This window comes from Lethenteron reissneri, chromosome 26, assembly GCF_015708825.2.
Source record: "Lethenteron reissneri isolate LAM-NWPU_2019-01 chromosome 26, ASM1570882v1, whole genome shotgun sequence".
Classification (NCBI taxonomy): domain Eukaryota; kingdom Metazoa; phylum Chordata; class Hyperoartia; order Petromyzontiformes; family Petromyzontidae; genus Lethenteron; species Lethenteron reissneri.
The window spans coordinates 18,537,097-18,552,580 of record NC_083804.1 but is presented as its reverse complement, the minus strand read 5'-3'; the positions used below and the strand labels follow the sequence as shown (position 1 = coordinate 18,552,580).

Genomic DNA, 15,484 nt, shown 5'->3' with positions numbered 1-15,484 from the left:
GGATTCGGGGCTTATTTTGTGGGGGTCAACTGGAAGTTCTTCGTTCCTCGTGCAGTCTTGACTGTGATTCGTGGGTCCAGGCGGCATGTGTGCTGCTGACCCATTCGTTTAGTTAACGCACACAGCGACAGATAGCTACACCGCTAGCGGGCTCAAGAGTGTTCATAGTTTATTAAACGTGTTGCCTCCAACTTAATCGAGTGGGTGCGCCTTCCTGATATGTTACACACCACACAAGTCGTGGGTTTAATCCAAATCCTGACACCTGTCTATTTGTAGTTTGCATGTTCTCCCCGTGGTCGTATAGATTTTTCTCCGGGTCCTTCGGTGACCCGTATTTAAAAACATGCGTTTAGAGTCGTTGGCTTCTCTACATTTCCACATCAGCCACTTCGTCGAGACATCATTTGTGGCCAGGTTGCTTCTGAAAAAGCTAAAGCTCGGTGGGTCTTACCTGTTAAATAAAATGCATGCAAAAATAATTAGGGCTCGCCTTTACAGGTGACTGGAAGTGCTCCATTTAGATAATTACTAGGGCTGAATGATTAATCGATTTCAAATCGAAATTTTATACAATGCGATTAGTAAATCGCAAAGGCTGCGGTTTTTTGTGATTTGAAAAGTCCTACTATTTTCTTATTGGAATTGTTTTATTTTTGTTATAACTTAATTTATTTAACTTAACAATTGTTCTAAGTTTGATTGTTCTATTTCAATTAAATGCTTTTAATAAATACATGTTGAAAGCAATTCATATATTTTAAGTTCACATCCTTGCATGAGAATATACTGTATAGAGCAGTTCATATTTTGATGGTATCATGTGGTAATTCTCCATCACGTGTTGTGTCGTAGATCCACGTGGAGACAGAACTTCTTGTAAGGGCTTTCGCCGTTTATTAACACGGGTTAAACACTTGGCTCACACCAGGGGGTGGGTGTTCTCTCATCCTAACCTTGGCTATCCTCTGGGCTCTCTCACTCGGGCCGGGACGGGGGTTCATCCAACACCGCCCAGCCGAGGAGAGATGAGCCCCATTCACAGTCAGCCGATTCTCAGACTTCTTTGAGCCCTACGCTTGGCTATCTCTTTGGCTCTCCCACTCGTCGACCCCGGACGGGGGTTCAGCCAACACCATCCGGTCACAAGCGGGAGAGACCTCCTTCAGCCAATCCACACTCTGGGCTCCCACAACGACCACGCCTTCGTCACGGGGTCCGCCTTAAGTACCCCTTGGGCAGCTCCTCCCCTTCACTCGGATCCACCCGTTCTCAGTGTCTCCTTACAGCGCTCATGACATGACATCATCACACCTTACAGCGCCCATGGCATAACGTCATCACACTAGTTCTCTACACGTTTTAAATATATTAGACAGTGAATATTGAACTGAAGCAATCTGTCATAAAAATCGCAATTAGATATTTTCCCCAAATCGTTCAGCCCGAGTATATACAAATATTCCCTTTTGGACTTATTCTTATATTCTGAGAATAAAAGTGAGCACCCTATGACAGCAGACTGCATAAGCGAATGGTGTGGCCAGTATAACCGGCAGCCACCTTCATTCCAGTGCTTTTAACTAATATCACAAACATTTAAGGCCAAGTTGACCAAATGCAGAATACCATTCCAAGTGTCAATTGTTTTTACATCCCTGAACTTACATTATGAGATAACAAATCTCAAAGGTCTACCTACATGGTAAAATGTCAGGTTGAAAGACTTGTCCTTAAGCTTGTACCATTTATGAATTAAACACTCATACTGTTAAAAGTGTTTATTTCCATGTCTATTAAACACAATTCACATCATTTCTCTGGTCAACAAATATATTCCATGTTTTGATGCTTATATTGTATGTGTTGCGCATGAGTGTGTGAATGTGGTTGCTTGTATATGAAGTGCTTAATGGTACAGTTAAGCCTAATATATATAGTACACAGTACACAAAAAAACATTAAACATCATTTCAGATGTTCGCGATTCCCTCCAGAAATAACTTTTCTTCTAGCCCTTTCAGGTTCATCCACAGATCCCTCACATCATAAACACTTTCCAAACAGCCTCGTTCCATTTGACAAACATGCGAGTCACTGGTTACTTGATCAGAAGGAAAGTCAGGATGTGGAAGTGCCTCAATGTGATGAGAATTGCATTTTCCTCAATGTTAGCATTGAGGACCCACATCTTGTTCATTCCCCATATGATCATGCAATGTTTCTCCCGATCCCACACTCGTGCCTCAGCTGCCAGCTAAAAGTACAACACTAACACAGTTGTTTTTCAAACCACATCTTGCACTGACTGGATATTTTAATAAGTCACTGCAGTCACAGGCCACCCTGACCTGGAGTTATCTTCAAGAATCTCACTGCCATAAATACATTCTGTAACCCAGCACCAAACTTCTGCACATAATGATGCATTGTCCCCATACACTTTCAAGATAAGTTTGTACTGTCATAAAACACATTTGCTCTACGCTCACGCACTCTTATTTACACAATTAGTATTCTTCAGCGTCAATATTTTTATGACAGTACGATTCTTGATTTTTGACTGTCAGCATCCAAGCACAGAAACAAAGCAATCTAGAATATGGTCCCCTAGCTGTCTGAATATACCCAAAGGTAGCTGTAACATAAATGGTCTCTGATATTTTCTTCTGTACTCGACTCAGAACTTTTTGTACCGCCTCGCATATACTATAGAGGTGCAATTATATGATTAAGTGCATGTACATGTGCGCATGTGTGGGTGTATGCATGCACATGTCATATGTAAAAGCAATAGTACACATAGGGGTGCTGTATTCACTTACGTGGATATACTGTATGGCACTGCCTAACAAGTGTTTGCATATATACAGCATAAAAATGTATGTGTTACTACGTGTGTGTATGTACGTGTAGTTGTGTATATGTGTGGTCGTATTCATGTGTGCGATGTATATATTCCAGCCATGCAATGGTTCACGCCCTGCAATCTGATGAATTGTCACTTAATCCCATCCATCATTCCTCCCATTCATCTCCATACTGATTCTTCTTCACTGCAAAGAGAAAGGAATGGCACAATCGAATTCATGCACCTGTCTTAGCACAAGGTTTAACCACAGTTCTTGATACAAATATGTTACACATCTGTAGAAGTGTACTCCTAAGTGCATGGATGCAACTAATAATTGGTAATTTAAAGCATTTCGTGACTGCAGGGATTCATCTTCTTGATTCTTTCGGTAAAGTCACGTAGAAGGGAAATAATAAAATAATAACAATAAAACATAATAAAATAATTCTCACGACGTTTCGGCCACAACGCAAGCAGCAGTCCTCAGCTGTCTTTCCGACAGACCTGTTCTTCACCTGAGGACGGCTGCTTGCGTTGTGGCCGAAACGTCGTGAGAATTATTTTATTATGCTAAAATTTTATTTTATTATTTCCCTTCTACGTGACTTTACCGAAAGAACCAACAAGATAATAATTGGTGGTTGTGTCCATTATGTGATTGTATGTGTGGTTGTATTAATACATGTTGAACTATATATTTAAATGTTATATTTGTGTTTGCATGTTTCTATGCGTGTTGTGATATGTGTGCATATATATGTAGTAGATTGCACGTGTGCTTATGGGTTTGGTGGAGCAGTAGTTTAGACCAATACCTCGGCCGTGGCTGATCATTGTTTTAACGCTGTGGGCTCACACGATATTGATTTTTCCAAGACAAAGGTACTCTGCAAACCTACTGGCTATCATCTAAGATTTGTTCATGAAGCCATCCGAGTATATATAAACATAGACACAACTTCAACCGAGAAGATGGGTACAAATTGAGCAATCATTGAAAGGACGTCATTAACCAGGTAAAATCTTAACTTGATATGATGTTTGCATCCTTTCTACCGATGTTAACTGACTCTCTGAGTTTAATTACAAGGTTGGATGTCTTTGTATTGACAGGCTGGGTGTCCACTGCCCGAGCCTCTCTGGTTGGACTATCTCTAGCTCCTCCCACCTACCTTGATGCACCCATCTCAGGCCTATATAAGACCTTGTCTCAGCAGCTTTCTCTCTCTCTCTCACCTGAAGACGATTGCTTGTGTTGCGATCGAAACATTGTGCTCTATTATTTCTATTAACGTGACTTGACCGAAAGACCCAAAGAGTACAGTAGTTTAGTGGTTACGTGCACTGTGCTATACACCCGGCAACCTGAGTTCAATCCTAGCCCACAGCTAACATCCGTGGTAGTTATTTGAATCTGTCCTGTGCCTCCCTTAGGTTGACTAATCCTGACCGGGTGCAGTGTGTAAACATCAGTAATGGGGGAGACCAGGGAAATCGAGTGTGATGTTGGCTATTCAGTCGCTTGTGTAGTGACATAAGAAGGGAGGGGCTGCTGGGGGCTCTGGGACCCCAGGCGGGTCCAGACGCTTAAGCCTCTTGGCACCAGGCGTGAGTTCCCAGGTGGGTCAGATGCTTAAACCTCTTGGCGTCAGTTGTTGAGTTCCCAAGCGCTTAATCCCCTTGGCGCCGCCAAAGGGGGGGGCTGTGTGTGCTCTGTCGGATATCTGGGGGCGCACACGGCCCCACCCCTCGTTGGGGACTGGGCATAAAAGCGGAGCTCCCTGGACGATCAGGGCCAGTCGTAGCTCAAGACCCAAGACCCAAGACCAGCCATCGGAGGACCCTGGGATGCTGTGAAAGCCAGTGGTGGGACTCTGGAACTCCCGACTCTACGACCTTGTGAGGGCGAGTTCCAGAGCGTAGCCAGAGTAGTGTATCTAGGCTGTGTACCTAGGCTGTGTACCTAGGCTGTAACAGAGTATCAGGACTGTTGGAGAGTTGGAGTGTTGGAGAGTTAATAAAGAAGTTACATCTACAAGTGTCTCCGGAACCCATTACACTTGTATGCCGTGCTGGCCTTCATAGGTTCTCGCTAAAAATAGTCCTTTAAAGGCTGTACGGGGGATCTTTGTCTTTGTGTACATGTAGGTGAGGTGCGAGGTTGTGATGATATAATAGTACCTGCGCTGGTGTCAGGTTGACGAGGGGGTGGCCTGGTTGTGGGCGGCATGTTCTGCCTCCGTGACTGCTCGAAGTTATCACGGTTCTGGCTCCTCAGCTGATCATAAGACAGGTAGGCACGCGTTTGCTGATCTAGACTCACACACAAAAACAAATATCACACACACACGGTATATATCACATAAACAAACACACCATATGTCACATACACGTCCTAGATACACGTACCCCATATAGAGTGCATATCACATACAGTGCATACACCGTCCACACACCACAACTGCCATTCTCCACTAAGTGGCAGTGATGTCACCATAGTGCTTTTGCCACTTTGAGGCCGCGTGAAATGTCGAAGGCCCGCTGGCAGGTCACGGGACAGACGCAGGTGCCATGGGGTGACTGAGATGACTGGCAGATGCACCACCTGTGACCTCGACTGTGCCAACATGCTGTGCTTTAGCTGCCCGCACATACCACTTACACGCATACCCCATACAGTGCATACCACATCCACATACAATACGCAGGTCAAATTGTCTCGCAAAAATTCCACATCTAGTCTGAGAGCCTGTTTTCTCTTAGGGGAATCATTCTTGTCTTCTGACAAAACAGTACAAATTATATCGACGCAGAACAAATGCACTGTTAGCTAAGCAGATCACATAAACATTAAAATATTCCCCCTTTATCCGGAACAGAATCTAATGTGCTGTTAGCAACGTCTAAGGACAGCAATGCAAATGGTGGCGTTGGTTTCAGCACCACTTATGGCCAGCTATCTTTGTGTTCAGATTGAAAAACTATTCAGAGATGGTAAAAATGTGACAAAAATAATCTACGTTTAAAAAAAAACATTTAATCTCACCTCTGAATTGCAAAAATGGATCAAATCACATGGATAAATTATTACACCTCTATGTCAACTATGCGCTAGTTTCGATGCACTAGTTTCACCCTCATTGTGGGTCATGAGAGAGATGGCATCCAGGATGGGAAGTCTCACCACTGTCAAGAGAATTGAGTTGCGGGAAGGCTTCGGTCACCTTTTGGTCAGCAATTACAACCTCTTCTGCAAACAACAACAACACATTTTTTTTTCGATTTAAAGCTTTCGTGACTGCAGGGATTCATCTTCTTGGTTCGTTCGGTAAAGTCACGTAGAAGGGAAGTAATAAAATAATAAAAATAAAACATAATAAAATAATTCTCACGACGTTTCGGCCACAACGCAAGCAGCCGTCCTCAGGTGAAGAACATGTCTGTCGTTAAGACAGAGTCTAAAAGACATGTTCTTCACCTGAGGACGCCTGCTTGCGTTGTGGCCGAAACGTCGTGAGAATTATTTTATTATGTTTTATTTTTATTATTTTATTACTTCCCTTCTATGTGACTTTACCGAAAGAACCAAGAACAACAACACAATCAACATCATTGGCAGCAGCAACAATTGGGACAACAGTATTGCCATCAACCAGTATTCAAATTAACATAATATTCATCACTTTCACTAATGATGGAATGTTCTCATATTACTAGATTTAGCATTGAACATCACTAACATAAAAATTATCACCACCAACAATAATTACCCACATCACTATGATAAACATCATCAATCCAATCTGAATGATCAGTGTCTGCATCTTTACGAACCATAGTATTAACTGCTTGTTTAACGTTGTCATCAGTATCATCAGAAATGTCAGCATCATGTGTAGGATGAGCATTTACAAAACCACCACCACTATCACCATTGCCAGCCATGATGTGAGCAGGGATGACGTCACCTGCGTCATAAGGGACGTACGCGTCCAGCACAGGTATGTCCACATCCTCGGACACAGAAGACTCTGAGCCCACACTGCACATTCACAACACACACACACATACAGACATAAATACAAAGAAATGTGCCGCCACACACAGGCAATCACAAATGTAAGAAAATTGGGCAGGGACATACTGACTCAGATATGTAGGCTGGAAACAAAGAAGTGTAATTTTATGTACAGAAATCACCTTTGTGTGTATTTTTACTCTTAAAACTAAATTATATAATGCAGATTCAAATGCAACATGTCTCCCAGTTGTAGAGCAACATGGATATAATAATTGTTTTAGACAATACGATTGCCAGAAAATTGCACCATATTTCATCTTCAGCCATGCACTGTATCTACACGTTGGCTGTATAAGTGCAATTCTTCAATATGTCTTAACCGTTAGTGTTTTGGGTCTCAGCTGTCTCTTACTTGGCCATGCCTGTCTCAGCCATGTCGATGTCCCATGCTTTTGTCTTTAAATGTGCATAGTTTATGCATCCACCTTAAAACTACCTCTGTGTGTGTGAATTGAGAATGTGTCAACTTAGTTGCCTCGTATGAGGTGCTGCTTTAAGTTTGATCGAGTGAGTGTCGCACCCACTGGACTTTTCCTGGAACATGGCAGGTCCCAGTTTACCCCCTTTCCTCATGGCGTTGGCCAGAGGGGAGTTTTCCAGACGCAAGATGCGGTCACGGCACACACCAATGTAAGAGATGCGCCCAATGAAGTAGCCAAACATTCCAGCAACTACACACACAAAAAAGACAAAGATCCAGATATGACCATATAGGCTGTTGAGGTAAGGGCTGTTAGTGAAGATCTATTAAGACTGAAATGATCAATGAGGGAGTGATCTAACCATAACCATAAATGGGCATCTGTCTCCAGTGCTCAAGTTTAACACACTGCAACAGGTCAATCATTTAAGGCCGAGTCAATCTAGGGGGAAGCCCGACACAGGTTTAGCTATCATTTGACACTGATGTGACCCATGGATGGAATTGAATGTATGTCACAGAATCATAGTTCAGCGTGATAACCACTGCAACACTACTCCCAAACCACACACACGTCTCCATTTAGCTTTAATATACTAAGCTAACTAATCTGTTATGTTACAGACATTTACCTATGCTGTGTGTCCTGGGCTTCTGACACAAGCTTGAAGTTGAATGACGGAAATATGCATTTAAATTTACAGTCAGGCATCCCACTATGGTACCCGCTCGGGCATCCCTACATTGACGCTGAATTAAAAAATATAGGAGTGATATGAAAGATGTCAACAGGGTGGTAAAAATGATACATTTGACGTAAAATGTTTTTTATGAATTAAGCGAGAATTGTCCAACAACCTACTAAAATGTAAATAATAATTGGCACGATATGTAACGCTTGTACTTCTGGCAATTTGAGTTGTTTGGCTATGTTGGGGGGGCAGAGGGTCTTATACCATACATTTGGCCAGGTCACTGTGGTATAACCCAAAAGTCTATTACGAATCGTAATATTGTCAGCATAAACCTACGTGTTAACTTAAAATTGGTGTAAAAAAACACAAACTTTAACCATGGGAGACAGTGCTGAGAAAGAATTCCACGGGTGGAAGCTGAGAAAGATTCAAGCTAATTTTGTTTAACATGGCGAGAACTCAAGCAAACAGGATAAGTCTCAATTGTAAGAGTGACCTGGGGTCACCAAAATGACAAAAGCTATACCAAAAATAAAGTACAATAATGAAGTAAAAAGAAATAAAATATTTTCACTCGAGAAATCAAAAACATTATACAAACATAAATTAATGTTAAATTATAAATCCCCTCTAGTCTAAGTCAGCTCGAAATGGTTGGAGTACTGAAGCACATACAAAATACTTTGGGGATGCTGCCAAAACGAGGGGAGGGTGACAGCCGCCCAATGGAGACCAGGTAGTGAGTCCCAGCCATGGCTGCCAACGACAATGGGACCGCTGCACACACACACACGTAGACTTGTTAAATATGCACCCAAATAAGCATACATATGCATAATATACCCAGATACAAATGCACACAGATTACAACACTAACAGCAGCCTCCATTCGCCACTAATCGGAGGTGAAGTCACCATAGTGTTTGTGCCAGGCCAGGTGTACTCCGAGGCCACATGAAGTGTTGAAGGTTCTTTGACGGGAAGTGACGAGACAGACCCAGGTGCCATGGATCGATTGACTGAGATCATTGGCAGATGCACCACCTGTGCCCCCTTGCTACATTTTAGCCGCCCGGCACTCCGCTCGTTGTTGTGAGCGTCACTCCTCTGCACTGCCCTCCATTGTTGTTGCAGGGCGCCTGCCTCCAGCTGCCCAGTAGAGTCCTTGTCTCGAGCCTCCTCCATCGAGGTTGATCTTGTCACTGCTTGTACAAGTCTTCGACTGGTCCACTCAGATCCACATCCTCCTGTACCGCATCAGTCCATCTCTTCCCCAGCCCATGCCTCACCTGTTTAGTCCTCTCTATCCAGCCAAACAGAAGCTGCTTGGGCATGCGGGCTACAGGACCCAGCCAAAGCATCCTTGCCTTCCAGAAGCTAATTCATGGGAATGTGTCCAAATCTATTAAGAATCTGTGAGCTCTTCACACAATCCAGCCTGGTTAAAACCAAGATGGATCATAGGTAGCCCAGCCTAAAAGTTTCAAACTAGAGCAGATGTTCCGATGGAGGGGTCCACGTTTCGCAAGCAAAGAGAAGCGAGGGCATGACTGGAGGCAGAAGAGACGGAGCTTTGTGTGGAGTAACAGACCACACAGCTTCCACACAGATTCATGGAGCTGACAAAAGATAATGCCACTAGGTTGATTCGGAGTGAGACCTTTGCTGCCAAGCTGGAGTTGGCCATAAGCACACTACCCAGGTACGAAAATCTCTCCACTCGCTCCAAAATTGGTCCATCACTTATGGGGAGTTGAGGGGGTGGAGTTATTGGATGATACAAAATACCCAGGCAGGTGCTTCCGATTTGGTGGGGCTGGTGGTAAGCTCCACCTATTAGTAGCATGTTCCAGGTTCAGCAGCAGAATCTCCAACTCCTTCTCAGTGAGCAGCAACTACCAGATCATCAGCGTAATGCCTTACACCTCTGCTGTAGCAGACGGACAGAGAATATATCATCTGTGCAAAACTGCCCTGGCCTGAAACCACAAGGAGACTCCGAAAGCCTCTCCTCAGCATGCTTGGCAAGGCAATGTTGAATAATCCCAGCCAGGACATTTCCTGGCACACTGAGGAGGGAAATGCCCCAGTAGTTGTTACAAATCTGTGTGACCCCCCTTCTAAAAGAGGGGGGCCACCAAGGCATCCTTCTAATCCTGTGGAAACCATAATATGGCCAGTCCCTCCAGAAAAACGCGATTATGCGATCGCATGATTCCATGCAAAATCAGCCAAAGTCCGCATATTTATGCGGGGGGCGCGTTTTTTCAAATACGCCGCACTTTCGCCGCATAAATTGCAGATTTCCGCGCGCAAAATATGCGGGCTTGCATGATTTCATAATCCCCGCATTTTCGTTGCAAAAAGTCACATATATCTTAGCAGAAAGTTGAAAAATGTTGCGTTTACTTCACACAAGCGCAGCCATTTCCCCTGTTGCCATGGGAACGTTATGAAGTGTTAGAGGCTACGTAGTTAGTTTTATTCAGGAGTTTATGCAACTTTACAGTTGTAAGATTGCACTTTTTTGTTAGTAGTATGTACATTTACATTACTGTAAGACTGTACTGTTACTGTATTGCTTACGTTACTGTGCACTGAAAACACTTATTTTAACAGAAGATGTCTGTTTTGTATAGCTACCTCTGTAAAACAGGAAGCACACATTTTATTTTTTCATATTTTATTTATTCATTTTTACAGAAGTTGTAGCATATTCATTTTGTAAAGCTACAGAACTTGTTCGACTCAATGTTTTGTAAGTTTGAGCCATCTGTTTGTTAAGGTCTGAAATAAAACAAGATGAGAACTTAAATATTCCCAGCACTTTCTGTGATGTAGTATACTTGCTTATCATAGGAAGTAATAAGAAATGACTCTTTACATTAAAGTAGTAGCCGAGTGAATAGGGTGTTGGGGGAATCACTTTTTTTTCTCTTTTTCATCAAACCGCAGTTTTTGCAAGTTCCCGCAATTTAATTGCATAAAATTGCATAAATATCCCGTATATTCCATCGCATTTTTTAAGAAAACGTGCCGCATAATCAACGATTTTTGCCCGCAACAATCACCAAAAAACTCCGCGTTTTTCTGGAGGGACTGCATGGCCCAGACAGTTGTAATGATGTCATGTAGGGCAGTTTGCACACTGACACCACCCTCCCTCAGCAGTTCACTAAGGAGATCATCTCTGCCCGGCCACTTTTCCTCATCCAAGAATCTGGATCGCCCCTCGTGTTTTCTCAACAGATGGCACCTCAGCCAGCCACTCACAAGGGGTGGCTATTTCTGCCAATATTTGAGGCATGGCAGCCCCAGAAGGATTGTCCCCACTTTGCCCCGTGGAATTCCCCTCCCCAATACCTCAAAGAAATGTTCTGCAAACTTGCAGACCTATCCTTAGGATTTGGAAATCTGATCATCATTCTTGCCCTTAAGGATGATGATAGGTGAGGGGCTGCAAGTGACTATTTGATGGAACTAAAGAGTGATTTGTGATCACGGGCTACCGAAACAGATTCCATCTCCTTAAGCAATAAGCCTCCTCTTTCTCTGATGTGGATTGTTGTGGATCTCTAGGGAGGTCTGGACTGCATACCCAATGCAGTCATTGCAGTTGTATGAGCCACAGTCTCTCAGATGCAAGCAATGATAAAATTCTTGATTTCAACTATTATCAGCGAGCTGAGACCAGGCTACCATAGGTTAGAATGGGGTCCTAGGTGGGAATATGGCCAGATTGACAAATGGCCAGCTACCTTTATGTCTCTCCACAGCTGATGTTGATCACACTAATCCAGGTACACAATGTGGGCCGAGCTGAATTAGTGGATGGGGGCCTTGAATTGGGCTCAAATTGAACTTGCCAAACGTAAATATTTATAGGAAAATAAACCTCATATGGATTCATAATTATAGACAACTGAATACATCCTGAGTGTGATCACCTGATTAAGGAATTACACTACAGAACTGTAGCATAGTGAACCACTTTGACACTGCTATACACCTTAAACACACAAACAAGCACAGTATATATTAATATTCTTATATTCACACGTACCACGGTAAATGCTGTCCTTTTTACATTCCTTCAAGACTTTCCTTTCTTCTTCTGTTGGAATATATCCTATATTTGCTTGAAAAGCCTACACAAAATAGGACGGAAAATACACTCACCAGCTCATACTTATAAGTATCATTACACACAAGTAATTGACTCACAAAGATCCCCCATATAGCCTTCACCAGGCTATTGGGGCAAGTGTGGCCAGTACCATGCCCAGCCGCCTTTGTCTGCCTAATTGTTTACTAGATATTGCACCAGGTACTCATTTAAGGCTGAGTCAATTGAGACGTGTGTCACCCCGCCCGAATCCTTTTAGCTTACACGGGAGTTGCTCATGATTATTAACAGCAAGTATTTCAGGCATCCACACTGCATGTGTACCATCCGACAGAATATTTAGTGACATGGGTCAATCAAAATGGACACATCCGCTTGAAGGCTACAAGAGCACACATTACACAGGTTAGGCAACGTGGTAGATTTATGGCTAAATTGTGATTATGTTTGTCATAAAACTACAAAAAGTTTGGCATGGAACTACCACGTGACGAATCCAAAAACAAATATGAATCAACAGCAAGTATACCAATGTATTGAAGAGGAAAATCTCTATACCTAAGTTAATAACTTAAACAGCAATTGCTGCCAAGACACTTGGATTAATACAAATGCCATAATCTTCCACGATTATCATTGCGATTCTGTCAAGGTTCTGATTTGTTTAGGTATTTTCAGTTAGGGAAATTTTGAATGTTCTGGAAAATTTCCATCAACATATACAAATTGAGGTTTAGATGTTTCATATAATATAAACAAGATTAAATTGTTTTGTTAAATAGCATTGTTGATTCACCACATTATAGAGATGGATAAAGGTGCATTGAAACATACTACACTATGGGAGCCTCATTTGCCAATACAAATATGATAATTGTTTTTTTACCCTTCTATCTGGCAACAAAACTGACACCTTTTTACAAGGAGTCATGTTTGCATAGACCGCAATACCTGCAGTCATAATACAAACAAAAGACATAACTCTGATAATGTGCACTGTCCTTGAAGTTGATTGGTCCACACCCGAGACAGCTTTCCTTAGAGCCTAGTCTCACATGGGTTGGACCAGATGACGCCAAAAGGCACACATTATCAGAGTTATGTCTTTTGTTTGTATTATGACTGCAGGTATTGCGGTATATGCAAACATGACTCCTTGTAAAAAGGTGTCAGTTTTGTTGCCAGATAGAAGGGTAAAAAAACAATTATGAAACATACTAGTTTTCACATTGCCGTAATGGCATTAGAAGTTTGTTACGCTGCACAAGAGCTGCTGTTAAGAGCCTTCGCTAAAATATCATTGTTAAAGGGTTGCGATGAGCATGAATCTGTCATGATTATTGCTGAACAAGTATTACATCTGATAGTATATACCAGGTTTAGAATGCAAGCTAAACAAGCAGGCTCTGTCTCTATCACCAAAGTCTCTGTAACCACTACCTCTCTAACCAGTCTCTGTAACAAAACCCTGTTGCCAGTCTTTGAAACCAGTCCGTTCCTATCACCGTTTTTAGAACCAGTCTCTTGCCCAACAGCACGTGCATATGTTGGACTTCTTTCGCACCGTACGTAGCCAACCACAGTCTCAGTAACCAAAGTATATCAGTAACCAGTCTCAGCAACCAGTCTCAGTAACCAGTCTCAGCAACCAGTATCTCAGTAACCACAGCATATCAGTAACCACAGTCTCTGCACCACAGTGTATCAGTAACCAGTCTTAGTAACCACAGTGTATCAGTAACCACAGTGTATCAGTAGCCACAGACTTAGTAACCACAGTGTATCAGTAACCACATCTCAGTAACCACAGAATTAGTAACCAGTGTATCAGTAACCACAGACTTAGTAACCACAGTCTCAGCAACCAAAGTATATCAGTAACCAGTCTCAGCAACCAGTCTCAGTAACCAGTCTCAGCAACCAGTATCTCAGTAACCACAGCATATCAGTAACCACAGTCTCAGCAACCACAGTGTATCAGTAACCAGTCTTAGTAACCACAATGTATCAGTAACCAGTGTATCAGTAGCCACAGACTTAGTAACCACAGTGTATCAGTAACCACATTATCTCAGTAACCACAGAATTATTAACCAGTGTATCAATAACCACAGACTTAGTAACCACAGTCTCAGCAACCACAGTCTCAGTAACCAGTCTCAGCAACCAGTGTCAGTAACCACAGTGTATCAGTAACCAGTCTCAGCAACCATAGTGTATCAGTAACCACAGTCTCAGTAACCAGTGTATCAGTAACCCTACAGACTTAGTAACCATAGACTTAGTAACCACATTATCTCAGTAACCACGATGTCTCCGTAACCACAGTGTATCAGTAACCACAGACTTAGTAACCACAGACTCAGTAACCACAGTGTCTCAGTAACCACAGTGTATCAGTAACCACAGACTTAGTAACCACATTATCTCAGTAACCACAGACTTAGTAACCAGTGTATCAGTAACCATAGACTTAGTAACCACAGTGTATCAGTAACCACAGACTTAGTAACCACATTATCTCAGTAACCACAGACTTAGTAACCAGTGTATCAGTAACCATAGACTTAGTAACCACAGTGTATCAGTAACCACAGACTTAGTAACCACATTATCTCAGTAACCACAGACGTAGTAACCACAGTGTATCAGTAATCACAGACTTAGTAACCACATTATCTCAGTAACCACAGACTTAGTAACCACAGTGTATCAGTAACCACAGACTTAGTAACCACAGACTTGGTAACCAGTATATCAGTAACCCTACAGACTTAGTAACCACAGTGTATCAGTAATCCCACAGACTTAGTAACCACAGTGTATCAGTAGCAAGTCTCCCGTCACGGGGAGCGAAGTGAACCAGGTCTGGGCCCCACGAGTCCCCCGCAAGTCCCACGCTCTTCGTCAACGCGAACCTGCTCGCCTCCGTGCGCGCTTTGCCTGGGATCATCCGCCGCCTCGCCGTCGCCGCGCGCAGACATCGCAGTCGACTGTCGTGGTAATTGATTGTAAAGTATTGTTTGTATTGTATTTAATCTAAACAAAACCGTCTCTGTTTAAAAAAAAGAAAACTTCTCCCAACTCCCAGCGAGGCCTCAAAGTGACCTCCGCCTGCACGCTCGTAACCCCCAACCGTCATTGGCCCAGCCGGGTCACGTGTGATCGCCGCCGACCAATCGGAGCGGCCCCAGTGACTCGCGAGGGGGGGGGGGTCGCGCGTGCCATCTGCGAATTGTATCACGTGGTGATGTGCGGTGACGCCACGCCTCTCTTATGCTAATCATCAATTGGTTAGTGTTCCAAT

The 15,484-nt window shown here is 43.0% G+C and overlaps 1 protein-coding gene across 5 annotated transcripts; it reads right to left on the bottom strand.

Moving 5' to 3' along the window:
- Positions 1–1,766: 1,766 nt before the first annotated feature.
- On the bottom strand, positions 1,767–15,336 carry LOC133347773 (OCIA domain-containing protein 1-like). 5 transcript variants are annotated; one of them, XM_061560369.1, is made up of 8 exons: positions 15,121–15,336; positions 12,115–12,199; positions 8,727–8,828; positions 7,411–7,606; positions 6,787–6,896; positions 6,039–6,104; positions 5,036–5,167; positions 1,767–3,056 (listed from the first exon to the last, which is right to left on the bottom strand). In XM_061560369.1, the coding sequence occupies exons 3-8, from the start codon at positions 8,803–8,805 to the stop codon at positions 3,019–3,021; spliced, it is 621 nt and encodes a 206-aa protein (XP_061416353.1). In that variant the 5' UTR covers positions 8,806–8,828; positions 12,115–12,199; positions 15,121–15,336; the 3' UTR covers positions 1,767–3,018. The 5 variants fall into 5 exon arrangements, with proteins under 5 accessions (XP_061416353.1, XP_061416348.1, XP_061416349.1 ...); XM_061560364.1 differs by having other exon boundaries at positions 15,096–15,335; XM_061560365.1 differs by having other exon boundaries at positions 6,823–6,896; positions 15,096–15,333.
- Positions 15,337–15,484: the final 148 nt, after the last annotated feature.

Coding starts and splice junctions, on each gene's coding strand:
- LOC133347773 (XM_061560364.1), bottom strand. CDS start 15,161: ATGTCTGCGCGCGGCGACGGCGAGGCGGCGGATGATCCCAGGCAAAGC. Junction 12,200..15,095: donor GCGCGCACGGAGGCGAGCAG/GTTCGCGTTGAC, acceptor TATTTTGTGTAG/GCTTTTCAAGCAAATATAGG. Junction 6,105..6,786: donor TCACATCATGGCTGGCAATG/GTGATAGTGGTG, acceptor TGTTGTTTGCAG/AAGAGGTTGTAATTGCTGAC.